Raw genomic sequence first — 13,425 nt, 5'->3', positions numbered from 1 at the left:
TGCGGTTCTGAGACGCTTCTGGTTGTTGGGGATGTATGAATACAAGCATCGCTGCTAGGGTTCAACTGTCACCTCCACAAGCCATCAAGATGAATACACAGTGACAAATGGGTAAGAAACCCCTAGTGAGGACGAGTGAAACCGACTCACTGCCGCGAGTGCTAATGAGACCGCGAGGAGCCAAAGAACCGAGACGTCACAGAAACAGTCAATTCCAGGTAAAAGCAGAGGGAATCTCAGGTCTTCCCGCCTCTGGGCTACCAAAAACACGGAAAAAGATAAATAACGCAAACTGATACTAGTCTAACATCCTTGCTATCACTTTGGAATAGTTCAGATTTCCTCCTGTGATTAATGCAAGTGTGTTTAAAATCTCCCCTCACCATGCGGGCTTCCCATGTGGAAGTGCCAACATTGGCATGAGCATGCTGATTTTGCTGCAGGCTCTGGTCTCACACGTCTGAGTCAGACGTGTACCAGGTGCACAAGGTGGTAAGACATCCAGAAGGTGAGAAAGTGAATGCACGTGCACCGTGAGCGGTAGCCCTCGTGAGCGGGTCAGAGGACTGCATGGAGGAAGAAGGGGTGGGGAGCGGTAAAGGCCCCCTGAACAGCACCTCCAGCCCCAGGCAGCTGCAGAGGACAGAGCAGGCTCCCACCAATGCTGGCCTCTTTCACGAGGTGGGGGTGGTGCCTGGGAATTGATGACACCTCCATAAATAACACCTGGAGCTCAGCATCCATATTATCACAGTGTCATCCCCTCTAGGTCCCGGATGAAGCAGGTGCACCCTGGAAAGGGGTCATTTTGACTGACAGGTAGAGGGATGGCATTAACTGGAGGCTTGCTGGGACTTCCAGCTCACACAGACCTATACTAGCTATACCACAGCAGTGCCAGATCATGTCCCAGCTGCCCCACTTCTGATTCAGCTCCCTGCTAATGCACCTGAGAAGGCAGTGAAGATGGCCTTGTACTTGGGTCCCTGTCACTCACGTGGGAGACTACGATGAAGCTCTTGGCTTCAGCCTGGGCCAGTCCTGGATGTTGAGGCCATTTTGGAAGTGAATCAGCAGATGGAAGATCTCTCTCTCTCTCCCTCTCTCTCTCTGTTGAGGCCATCTGCGAAGTGAATCGGCAGATGGAAGATCTCTCTCTCTCTCTCTGTGTGCTTTTCAAATAAATAAATAATTCTTAAAACAAAATCATATGACATTCATATATTTTGATCTGATCCTTTTAAAAAAAAAAATTCCTTGAGAGGCAGAGATACAAAGAGAGTGCGTCAGACAGAGAAAGCTCCATCCATTTGTTCAGTGCCCAGATGCCTGCCAATAGGCATGGGATGTTAGAAGTCAATCCAGGGGGCGGCGCCACAGCTCAATAGACTAATCTTCCACCTGCGGCGCTGGCACACCGGGTTCCAGTCCTGGTTGGGGCGCCGGATTCTGTCCTGGCTGCCCCTTTTCCAGGCCAGCTCTCTGCTATGGCCCGGGAGTGCAGTGGAGGATGGCCCAAGTCCTTGGGCCCTGCACCCACATGGGAGACCAGGAGAAGCACCTGGCTCCTGCCTTTGGATCAGCGTGATGCGCCGGTCACAGCGCACCGGCCGCGGCAGCCATTGGAGGGTGAACCAACAGCAAAAGGAAGACCTTTCTCTCTTCTCTCTCTCTTTCTCTCTCTCTCACTGTCCACTCTGCCTGTTAAAAAATTTAAAAAAAAAAAAAAAAAAAGGGAAGTCAATCCAGGCCTCCCATGTGGATAGCAGGAAACCAGTTACTTGAGCCATCGTCACTGCCTTGCAGAGTCTGCAACAGCAGGGAGCTGGAGTCAGGCACTGGATGTGGGTGTGGGTGTTCTAATGGCCTCTGTGAACCAGATGTGTAAACACAACCACATGGGTATCCCAAACTGCACTCAGTGCCCCCTGCTGGACATTAAAGCCATTTCAAGTTTTCATTATGGAAACCACTGCAACCAAGAAGAATGGATAAAGAAATGCACAAGGAAATATTCAGCTATAAAAAAGAATGAAGTTCTATCACTGCATCAGAATGTCTGCAACCGGAGGACATCATGACTTACAGTTCGGTTTTCGTTTTTAAGATTTTTTTTTTCCATTTGACAGGTAGAGTTATGGACAGTGATAAGGAAAGACATAGAAAAAGGTCTTCCATCCGCTGGTTCACTCCCCAAATGGCTGCAACAGCCAGAGATGGGGTAACCCGAAGCCAGGAGCCAGGAGCTTCTTCCAGGTCTCCCACACTGGTGTAGTGGCCCAAGCACTTGGGCTATCTTCCACTGCTTTCCCAGGCCATAGCAGAGAGCTAGATGAGGAAGAGGAGCAGCCGGGACTAGAACCAGTGCCCTTATGGGATGCTGGTGCCATAGGCGGAGGATTAACCTACTGCACCACAGTGCCAGCCCTTTGCTCCTATCTTTTAATACAACTAAATGGGGTTTGAAGAGGAGACTTTTATAGAAAATACATAGCAAATTAAACAAGGTAAATAAACCACATAAATTCATTGATGCTTAAGTATGGTTTAGTAAGTAGTGGGCTTCACAGTCCGCAAATTTTGTTCTTTTTTTCTTCTGAGTTAATATTCTGAGTTTCTGATTCTACTGAGCTCTGACATGTTTTTAATTAAAGTCTGTATTTTGGGAACAGGTGTTGTGGCATGGTGGGTCTAGTCACCACCTAGGATGCCCACATCCCACATCCAAGGGCCTGGGACCAAATCCCATCTCCACTTCCAATCCAGTTTCCTGTGAATGCACCTGGGATGCAGCGTTCGTGGCCCCAGTACTAGGGTTCCTACCACTCAAATGGGAGACCAGGATGGAGTTCCTGGCTCCTGGCTTCTGCCTGGCCCAGCCCCAGCTGTTTCAGGCATTTGGGGAGTAACCAGGAAATGAAAGATCTCTCTCTCTCTCTAACTCTCTCCCTCCCTCCCTGTGTGTGTGCGCGCATGCACACATGTGTGTACATGTATGTATGTGTCTCTGTCCTTCAAATCAATAAATAAATAAGACAAAAAAGCAGAGTTTGTGTTCTAGACAGGAGCTATCTCTGATTCTCAGGTGTTGCCCATAATGGCTACAACATGTATGAAAACTCAGGAGAAAAATTCTTGTAGGACACATCTGAAAAATCTAACATTTCAATACTAAGTCACTTCAGACGCTATCTTGCCTTTAAAACAAAAAATGTCAAATTAGAAAAAAATGGGATAAAATTTAAGAAAAAATTCTAAGTTGAAAAGTAAAAAGCAGAAAGATTTTTAAAAAAGGAAGAAAGAAAAAGTAGGAATGCCAAGACATGTTCTACCTAAATTAGAAAACCTAATTTAATGGGAACATTAGGGGCAGGCGTTTAACTTGGCGGTTAGGACGCCAGCAGGGACGCCTGCATCCTACACAGGAGTGCCTTGGTTTGAGTCTTGATCCGCTTCCCATCAGCTTCCTGTTAGTGCGCACTGGGAGGCAGCAAGTAATGGCTTGAGTAGTTCTGGCCCTGCCACCCACATGGGACACTGGGATTGGTTCCCAGCTTCGAGCTTTGGCCTGGCCCAGCCCAGGCCATTGCAGTCCTTTGGAGATTGCAAAATAAATAGAATTCTCAAATAAAAAGTTTTAAAGCCAAGACACTCTGGGGGAAAAAAAAAAAACCTAAATGAAAGATCTCTGCGAGTGAGATCCCAGTGGAAAGAATGGGTCATCAAAGAAGGAGGTACCTTTCTCTAAAGGAAGGAGAGAACTTCCACTTTGACCATGGCCTTGTCTAAATATGATCAGAGTCAGTGAACTCAGGGGGCTTCCATAGCCTTGGCAGCTCATGACAAGAGCCTAGGGTGATTACTGAGGCCATAAACAAGAGTGTCAATTTGTTAAGTCAACAATAGGAGTCACTGTGCACTTACTCCTCATGTAGGATCTTTGTCCTTAGTGTGCTGTACATTGAGATTTAATGCTATAACTAGTACTCAAACAGCATTTTTCACTTTATGTTTCTGTGTGGGAGCAAACTGTTGAAATCTTTACTTAATGTATGCTAAACTGATCTTCTGTATATAAAGAGAAACGAAAATGAATCTTGATGTGAATGGAAGGGGAGAGGGAGTGGGAAAGGGGAGGGTTGCGGGTGGGAGGGACGTTATGGGGGGGAAGCCATTGTAATCCATAAGCTGTACTTTGGAAATTTATATTCATTAAATAAAAGTTTGAAAGCAAACACACACACACACACACACACATTAACAGAATAGTAGAGTGCAGCCAATAACCAACTGGAGAAATGAAGAACCAAGATGACAGAAAAAGTAGGCAGAAGAAAATGAGTATCGATATTATAGGATGTACAATGTAAGGTTCTGTTTGGCTATTATACTAATATTCAGCCACCTCAACTAGATGGAATGTAGCTGAGAACTAGAAAGCAAAAGGAGGCCGGTGCCGCGGCTCAATAGGCTAATCCTCTGCCTGCGGTGCCAGCACCCCGGGTTCTGGTCCCGGTCGGGGTGCCGGATTCTGTCCCAGTTGCCCCTCTTCCAGGCCAGCTCTCTGCTGTGGCCCGGGAGTGCAGTGGAGGATGGCCCAAGTGCTTGGGCCCTGCACCCCACAGGAGACCAGGAGAAGCACCTGGCTCCTGGCTTTGGATCAGCATGATGTGCCAGCCGCAGCGCACCGGCCATGGCGGCCATTGGAGGGTGAACCAACGGCAAAGGAAGACCTTTCTCTCTGTCTCTCTCTCTCTGTCCACTCTGCCTATCAAAAAAAAAAAAGTTAAAAAATAAATAAATAAATAAATAGAAAGCAACAGGACACGATGGCCAAAACCAACAACAGTACTACAAAACTCAAGTGCTTCTTTCCTAAAGGTAATCATTTCAAATCTTCACTTTAAAGACAATGCTAAGAAGTTTGGTCACACTGTCTCTGTTCGTAGGATATTAGAAGTAGTAAATCAGAAATAAGATCTCCAGAGGCTGTACACTCACAATACCATCATAGTTGCCAGTGATAAGGGACAGGTGCACACCCCACCGCCACCACCAAGAACAAGCTCAAGAGTAGAAAAGGCCCAGCAGGCCCAAAGCACGGGACAAACAGCCCCAGGCCTCCCTCAGCACCCTCCGCATCAGAGGACGACCGCTGTTGGAAGACAGCATCCCTGGGAGGTGAACAAGGCTTCTATCACCATCAGTGAGCTCTGTTTCACAGGGAAGGCACAGGCCACATTTGCAAAGCAGTTTCCACCCCTGATGATTAAAATTTAAAAAGTAGAGGGAAGCTTCAATACCTGAAAATTTTACTCACAGTAAACACCTCAGCCCCTCACCATGACAATTAACAATAAAAAATAACAAGACAGAGCTACACATGCTAGAGAGGCTAGCATTGGGGGCATGAAGACAACAAACCCCAAAGAAAACAGACCTGGACTGCACAGGCATGGTGCCGTGAGACCCTGCCCAGCCCAACACTATGCACAGCGACGGTCCTGCCGGCCCTCGCAAGCACCTCTGCCACTTGAACCCCAAGTCCAGAAGCCATGTCCAAGCCTGCAGCCACCTGACCCTTCCCAAACCCACATGGTACTGGAATTGGCTCTTCCTCACTTCTAGCCACGAGTGGCTGGTAGTGATTTTAGTACTTGGTCAGGTGAGCTGCCTCCATATCAATGTTCCAGGTAAACCTTAGACCCCAGAGCCATCCAGAACATGCAGTTCTGCATCACTTTTCCACTGTTTTCAACCATTCTCCCCAGCACCATTAAAGATGGCACATACAGGGGCCAGTGCTGTGGCACAGGGGATCAAGCCACCGCCTGCCACGCGGGCATAACATTTGGCACCAGTTAGAGTCCGGCTGCTCCACTTCTAATCCAGCTCCCTGGGAAAGCAGCAGAAGATGGTCCAAGTGCTTGGGCCCCAGCACTCATGTGGGAGACCTGGAAGAAGCTCCTGGTTTCAGATCAGCCCAGCTCTGTTGTGGCCATTAGGGGAGTGAACCAGCAGATGGAAGACCTTTCTCTCTGTCTCTCCTTCTGTCTGTCTGTAACTTTGCCTCTCAAATAAATAAATAAATCTTTAAAAAATAAAGATGACATGTATATTGTCTGGTATCATCATCAAAAAGCAGACAAATTTTCAGCTTTAGTTTTCTGTGTTTGAATGAAATATAATTTCATTGATATTATAATATCTTCCTATTTTTTAAAAGATTTATTTATTTGAAAAGCAGAGCTACAGAGAGGCAGAGACAAAGAAAGAAAGAAATGTCTCCCATCCCATCCATTGGTTCACTCCCAAACGACCACAATAGCCAGAGCTAGGATGATCCAAAGCCAAGAGCCTGGAGCTTATTCCAGGTCTCCCACATGGGTGCGAGGGTCCAAGCACTTGGACCATCTTCTGCTGCTTTCCAGGCACATCAGCAGGGAGCTGGATCAGAAGTGGAACAGCCAGGACTCAAACTGGTATCCCTATGGAATACCGGTGCTGCAGGCAGTGGCTTTACCCATTAAGCCACAGTGCCAGCCGCAACATCTTCCTCTGAAAAGTGAATTAAGAAACTCCAACTCAAAAAACATTTTGAGGTGCCGGCACTGTGGCACAGAAGATTAAAGCCATAGCCTGCAGCACCGGCATCCCCCAGGGGCACCAATTGGAGTCCTGGTTGCTCCACTTCTGATCCAGCTCTCTGCTATGGCCTAGGAAATCAGTGGAAGATGGCCCAAGTCCTTGGGCCCCTGCACCCACGTGGGAGACCTGGAATAAGCTCCTGGCTCTGGATCAGCTCAGCTCTGGCCATTGCAGTCATTTGGGGGGTTAACTAGTGGATAGAAGACCTCTCTCTCCCTCTCTCTCTCTGGCTCTACCTCTCTGTAATTCTGTCTTTCAAATAATTAAAATAAATCTCTTTTTTTCTTTTTTTTTAAATTTTTTAATTTATCTTGACAGGCAGAGTGGACAGTGACAGAGAGACAGAGAGAAAGGTCTTCCTTTGCCGTTGGTTCACCCTCTAATGGCCGCCGTGGCCGGTGTGCTGCGGCCGGTGCACTGCGCTGATCCGATGGCAGGAGCCAGGTACTTATCCTGGTCTCCCATGGGGTGCAGGGCCCAAGCACTAGGGCCATCCTCCACTGTACTCCCTGGCCACAGCAGAGAGCTGGCCTGGAAGAGGGGCAACCGGGACAGAATCCGGCGCCCCGACCGGGACTAGAACCCAGTGTGCTGGCCCCACAAGGCGGAGGATTAGCCTAGTGAGCTGCGGCGCCGGCCCAAATAAATCTTTTTTTTTTTTTAAAGAATATTTTGAGATAGAATGTGAAAAATTTCAGAAAAGCACTTAAATAAAATAATAGTATTATCAAAAATATGGTCTGCATAATAGCTGATTCTGAAATGGTGATGTCAGTTAACAGCTGGCCAAGAACATTATCCTAGATCTTTGTTGGGCTAGTGGGACATCTAGCTTTCCAACTTCCAATGTCATGGTAACAGGTAAGAAGCACAGCGGACAAATGCATCAATGAAGTAATCTTGCCCAAAAATTTGTACTTGAATCGGATCAAGCATCTATATCTTCCAATTCAAAAAGAAATAAGTAGGACACAAGGAACATAAAAAAGATGCGGTCATCAAAATCCAACTGATGAGAAATGCTCCAGGACAGAGAACAAAGCTTTCTTCTTTCTTTTTTTTAAAAAGATCTATTTATTTATTTGAAAGGCAAAGTTACAGAGAGAGGAGAGACAGAGAGAAGTCTTCCATCCGCTGGTTCACCCCCCCAGATGGCTGCAACAGCCAGAGCTGTGCTGATCCAAAGCCAGGAGCCAAGAGCTTCTTCTGGGTCTCCCACGTGGGTACAGGGGCCCAAGGACTTGGGCCATCTTCTACTGCTTTCCCAGGCCATAGCAGAGAGCTGGGTTGGAATTGGAGCAGCCAGGACTCATATCAGTGATATGAGATACCGACACTGCAGGCCGTGGCTTTAACCGGCTGAGCCACAGCACTGGCCCCAAGAACCCAGTTTTTTCAACAAATAAATTCACACTGTCTCACACACTGGAACACACGGCATCAGCCTCCTGAAATTCTTGCTCTACAGGTCCTTGCACACTGCACAGGGCATTGCAGCAACGCCTGTCTCCCAGCACAGCACCAGCACAGGGGGGAGAAACAAGGCAGACAGCCAGGCTGAAATCCCAGGGTTACCCCTCAGCTAACTCTGCTACAGACTGAAAATGCCACCTGCTGCTCCAGGGGAGCTCCAGGACTCCACGAGAAGTCGTAGGTAAAGCACCCAGCAGAATGTGTGGCGGACCTTAGACAGTTAGTAACTACCTAGCAGTGAATAAATAAGAAACGTAAACAACCAAATCAAGCAGCTGCTCCTTTCTTCTCATTTGATCTCATCAACCACTTTCTACAGTAACTAATGAACAGGAAAATGGCAAAACATACAAAATGGGGAGGCAACTGAAAGAAAAAAATAAGCTCCCAATGTCTAGATAATTGAGCCTGACACTAAGATACTGAGGAATAGTTTAATCACAGCAAATACCACATGTTGAAGGATAGTTATCGAGAAAAGGGCTAGACTTGACAAACGCAGTAAAAGCGATCAAATTTATTTTCTGACCAAAATCTCTCAAGCATAACTTTTCACAATATGGAATATGTTTTTAAGAATTTTTAAAATGCCAAAATTACCATTTTGAATAGTTTCAATTTTCTCACGCAAACACTGAATTAAATCTTTTAACTTTCTCATCTGAACAGTAGGTGGCGTAATTCACATAGTGAGTGAGTGGTGGCAGAGTGAGTGATGTGGAGACAGGAAAACGAGAAAGCTCCATAAAGCACCATCCAAAATTTTGAAAGCATTCACGTACAGTTGTTTAAAAGGCCTAATTTGAAAATAAGGATTTTCAAATAATATGGAAATACTTACATCGCAATTTGTCCAGCATTTTTCCACCACACATGGTTGCTAACATAGCTTTAACTGAAAATACCGTCAACTTGCCTCGGCCCTCACTGCAAAATAAATTATATTAGAAATAATTGCTATCTGGAACCACAAAAGCAATCAAGTGTATCACTAAATATTCAGCAACCAGTAAATTGATTCCTGCCCGTCTCGTGGGAAACGATTTTTACCACATTTAGAAACCCTGGGTTTTTTGTTTAATTATTTTTATTTATTTATTTATTTATTTTGCAGAATTAAGGCTTTGTCTGTGCTAGGTGATGAATGCTAAAGTTACCCTACATTATCTGGAAATGAGTTTGGGAAGGAGTCTATAAGGTAACTGATATGGGTCATGTAAGCAGAGGGCAAATGGATGAGCACGAAAAAAACTTCCCATCAACTAAACCCAATCCATCCACAGCACAGGTGTGTGGAGGCACTCAAACCCGAAGGGTCACTGGGTTTGACTGTAACTCAGACACACGTCCTTGAATCAGGGCAGCACGGCAACAGTTAGGTGCCTAACCGCTAGGTGCTAAGCCATGAAGACGGCACAGTGGCCCCTTCTCCGTGACAGCCTCTTGCTTCTGTGTGCTTATCCTAAGCGCTCCATTACATCTGTCTCTCAGACTCTCCCACTAGCAGCAGGAGGAAAGTTAGCGGGGTGGGATGGTAACATCAATGCTTGGTCTGGGACTAGATGGATGAGCTACACTAGAACCCAAAGACCTCCCCCACAGTGGTGCTACACGCCACTCGCGGAGCCAAGGCGCTCGGCCCCAGCCAGCCATGCCCGGCTCACGGCCGCTTGTTAACTTAGTTATCACAGTGAGTCCGCAGAGAGCCTGTGCTCACGAAGTTTCATGGTGACCCAGAGCGAAGAACCTCTGCCCCACGAAAGCTCCATCAGTGTGGTGTCAAAGCCGGTGTGCCAGTCACATCCACTCTTGTCAGTGTGGTGTCAAAGCCGGTGTGCTAGTCACATCCGCTCTTGGTCTTAGAGCGTCTGCCACTCTCCAAACCTTCCCTGCACGCAGAAAGATCACACTGGAAAAAAGGCTAATGGTCCATAAGCCAGAAGGTTCTTGGTAAAAGCAGTGCCAGGAAGTGCCAGCGTTTGTGACAGCAGGATGCTGAGTCACCACACCTCATTGAGTTCACTCGTAAAACAAAATAGGGGCCGGCGCTGCAGCTCACTAGGCTAATCCTCCACCTAGCGGCGCCGGCACACCGGGTTCTAGTCCCGGTCGGGGCACCGGATTCTGTCCCGGTTGCCCCTCTTCCAGGCCAGCTCTCTGCTGTGGCCAGGGAGTGCAATGGAGGATGGCCCAAGTGCTTGGGCCCTGCACCCCATGGGAGACCAGGAAAAGCACCTGGCTCCTGCCATCGGATCAGCGCAGTGCGCCGGCCGCAGCGGCTATTGGAGGGTGAACCAACGGCAAAGGAAGACCTTTCTCTCTGTCTCTCTCTCTCACTGTCCACTCTGCCTGTCAAAAAAAAAAAAATTTTTTTTTTTAAAAACAAAACAAAGTAGGGATCCCTGCAACTGGCTAAAACAAGGGTGGAGTTTTTAGCTACATGATTCTCCATCACACGAGGGAGCTCAATACCTACAAGATCACGAATACATTTAAAAGGAATGTATTTCTAAGACTGACACAGACTTTTTAGAGTGGACTTTCTTGTTTTTAACACCAAGCACCCAAATGCTGAGCTTACATTTAGACACACCTCTCTTATGGGACACGTTCACTTTGCTCTATAAAAGAGAGAAAAACCTATTTGCTTTCCCAGAGGACATGAGCATAGGACACAAGCTCCACGAACACAGCGCACTCGCTCTAGGACTCAACAGGAAACAGGGAAGGCAGAGCAGCAGGGACTCCAGAAGGACCCACCTGCTGAGGCCGGCTGCGTGGCTGCAGCTACGTCCCAGGTCCCACGGGTTCCCAAGGCAGCGGCCACAGCCCGCTGTCCAGCATGCTCGGGACATAAGCAACAGTGCCTGTGCCCAGATGTCCTCGTGAGCCAGGTCTGGGTGGTTTCTATCACATGGTAAAGTGGCCCAAAAAGTTGAAGCAAGAAAACTGCTTACGTCCAGGGTGTGACACAGAACGCCTGGTGATGCAACTACATCAAACTAAGCTGCTTCTGCACAGCCAAGGAAACGAGCACTGGAGTGGAGAGACAGCCGCAGGACAGGAGAAAATACTGGCAAACTCTCCATCTGACAAGGGGTTACTTCCAGAACACAGAAGGAACTCAAGAGCGAAAAGCCACAAATAATCTGATTCTAAAATGGGCAAAAGACCTCAAAAAGACACTTCTCAAAAAAGATACACAAACGCTCAGCAAGTATCTGAAAAAATGCTCAATATCTCTAATGACCCAACAAGTGCAAATCAAAGCAAGGCATCACCTGACCTCATCAGAACAGCTGGCATCAGAAAGACAAAAAAAAAAAAAAATGCTGGCAAGGATGAGGAGGAAGGGAACTCACAGGCAGCCGAGGAACGCGAGGGTGAGCACAGTCACTATGGAACAGCCTGAGGATTCCCTGAAAACTAAACTCCCATAAGGCCCAGCAAGCCCACTGCTGGGGACATATCACACAGGGAAGGAAGCCAGTCTGCCCAAGGGGTACCTGGACTGCAACACACGAGCCAAGACAGGGACTCCACCCACTGACAGAGGAGTGGACAAAGAAAATCTGCAATGCATACACACGGAATACTATTCAGTCATTCAAAAAGAATGAAATCCTGTCATTTGCGACAACACAGACAAATCTAGAGGACATCAGGCTATGTGGAGTAAGACAAGCACAGAAAGGCAAATGCTGCGTGTTCCCAGACGGAGATGTGGAGAACAGCGGTGATCAGAGGCTGGGAGGGCGGGTGGGCGGGCAGGCATGTTGGTTAATGGGGATAGAACTACATCCAGGTGGGAAGGTAAAGTTCTAGTGCTCTACAGTGCAGTGGAGGGACTATAGGTAGCAGTAATTTATTGTATATTTCAAGATACCTAGAAGATTTTTGAGTATTCCCAACACGGAAGGGTGATAAGTGTTTAAGGCAACAGATGTGCAAATTACCCTGATTTGATCATTGCACACTGCATCCATCTATCAGAACAGTGTGTCCCATAAATAGGCAGTTTTTATGTGTCCAGTAAAAACACAATAAAACATATGAAAGTTTTTTATTTATTTGAAAAGCAGAGGCACAAGCAGAGAGAGAGACAGAGAAAGTCGCCATCTGACGGTTCACTGCCCAAATGCCTGCAAAGGCAGGATTGGAACAAGGCCCGGAGCTCAGCCCAGTCTCCCACGGGGGTAGCAAGAACTCATTCTCCTGAGCCATCAGCACTGCCTCCCAGGGTCTGCACTATCAGGAAGCTGGGGTCAGGAGCCAGAGCTGGACCGTAGACGTCCTAACAGAACATCTACACACCTGTCCTGGAAAATACCTTCTTGACTTGTGGGGGGGAATCATGCCTGCTGACCAGCAGAGTGAGAATGAGGAGGAAGCGCTTGCAAACAGGAGAGCAGAGACCTGCTGGAAAGCTAACGATAGTTTTAAAGTAAACTTGCTCAAAATGGCTACAGATTTCCCACAAGGCAAATGAAAAATTAACCCTGAAAGAGATTTCCATGAGACGTGTCTGTTGATCCCTGGGGAAGAGCATGCTGGTGACCAGAACGGCCACACAGGGCTCCCGGGTGCTGCCCGCAGGGGGGCTCCTGCCCTCTGCAGGACTTATATGGGTGGCTGCTTTACAACAGCTCATTCAGCTGTGCTTGCTTTCATTTTTTTTTTCTGTATGTGATTTATACTTCTTGATAAAAACAGCTCTTAAGAAAGGAATCCTGGGACAGTGGGTTATCATTAGTGGACGAGGCTGCTGGTTTAAGGAGAAAATACTGAAGGGGAAATATAAGGTCAAAAGCTTCTTAGATTCCACACACGTTGCCATAGTAAAATGTATGCAAAAGGAAGATAACAAAGACGCTGAGGCCCAGGCCCAACCCCCACAGACCCTAACCAGGGGGTCCTGGCACTCCTAAGGCAACAGCTCCTCCGGGTGACTCAAAGCCCAGCTGGCATGGAGAAGCCCTGGCCCCAGAAGCCAATCTGATCAGTAAAGACCCAACAGGCAAGTGAGCAACACGAAGAAACACAAATGACTGCTGAGCACACCGAAAGGCACTGACCTCCATTAATAATGACAGAAATACAAATGAAAACTACAATGAGTTTCTTGTTACTTGAATCAATGACTCTCTCCAGAGACTGTCCTTAATCTAAAACAGTGTGAAGTCTTAGAAGAGTTTTTCTTTTTTTTTTTTTTTTTTTTCAAAGATTTGTTTTATTTTATTTGGGAAAGAGAGAGAGGAAAAGATAAAGATTGAGAGATCTTTAATATGCTGATTCACTCCCCAA

General features: G+C 47.1%; 1 protein-coding gene across 16 annotated transcripts in view; it reads right to left on the bottom strand.

The window, feature by feature from the left end:
• The window catches only part of DTNB (dystrobrevin beta), a 248,570-nt gene that overhangs the window by 177,039 nt on the left and 58,106 nt on the right, over positions 1-13,425 (bottom strand). For 15 of the 16 annotated variants that reach the window (XM_051843168.3, XM_089326719.1, XM_051843163.3 and 12 more), the window contains one exon: positions 8,963-9,048. The exons of the other annotated variant lie outside the window; for it this stretch is intronic. In XM_051843168.3, the coding sequence (XP_051699128.1) occupies positions 8,963-9,048 (86 nt within the window). The remainder of the gene's footprint in view (positions 1-8,962; positions 9,049-13,425) is intronic. 16 annotated transcript variants of the gene reach the window in all.

The sequence above is a fragment of the Oryctolagus cuniculus genome, chromosome 2, assembly GCF_051225735.1.
Source record: "Oryctolagus cuniculus isolate XC-2025 breed Fujian yellow rabbit chromosome 2, ASM5122573v1, whole genome shotgun sequence".
NCBI classification, from domain to species: Eukaryota; Metazoa; Chordata; class Mammalia; order Lagomorpha; family Leporidae; genus Oryctolagus; species Oryctolagus cuniculus.
The sequence above is the reverse complement of the archived record's forward strand: the minus strand, read 5'-3'. Positions and strand labels throughout refer to the sequence as shown.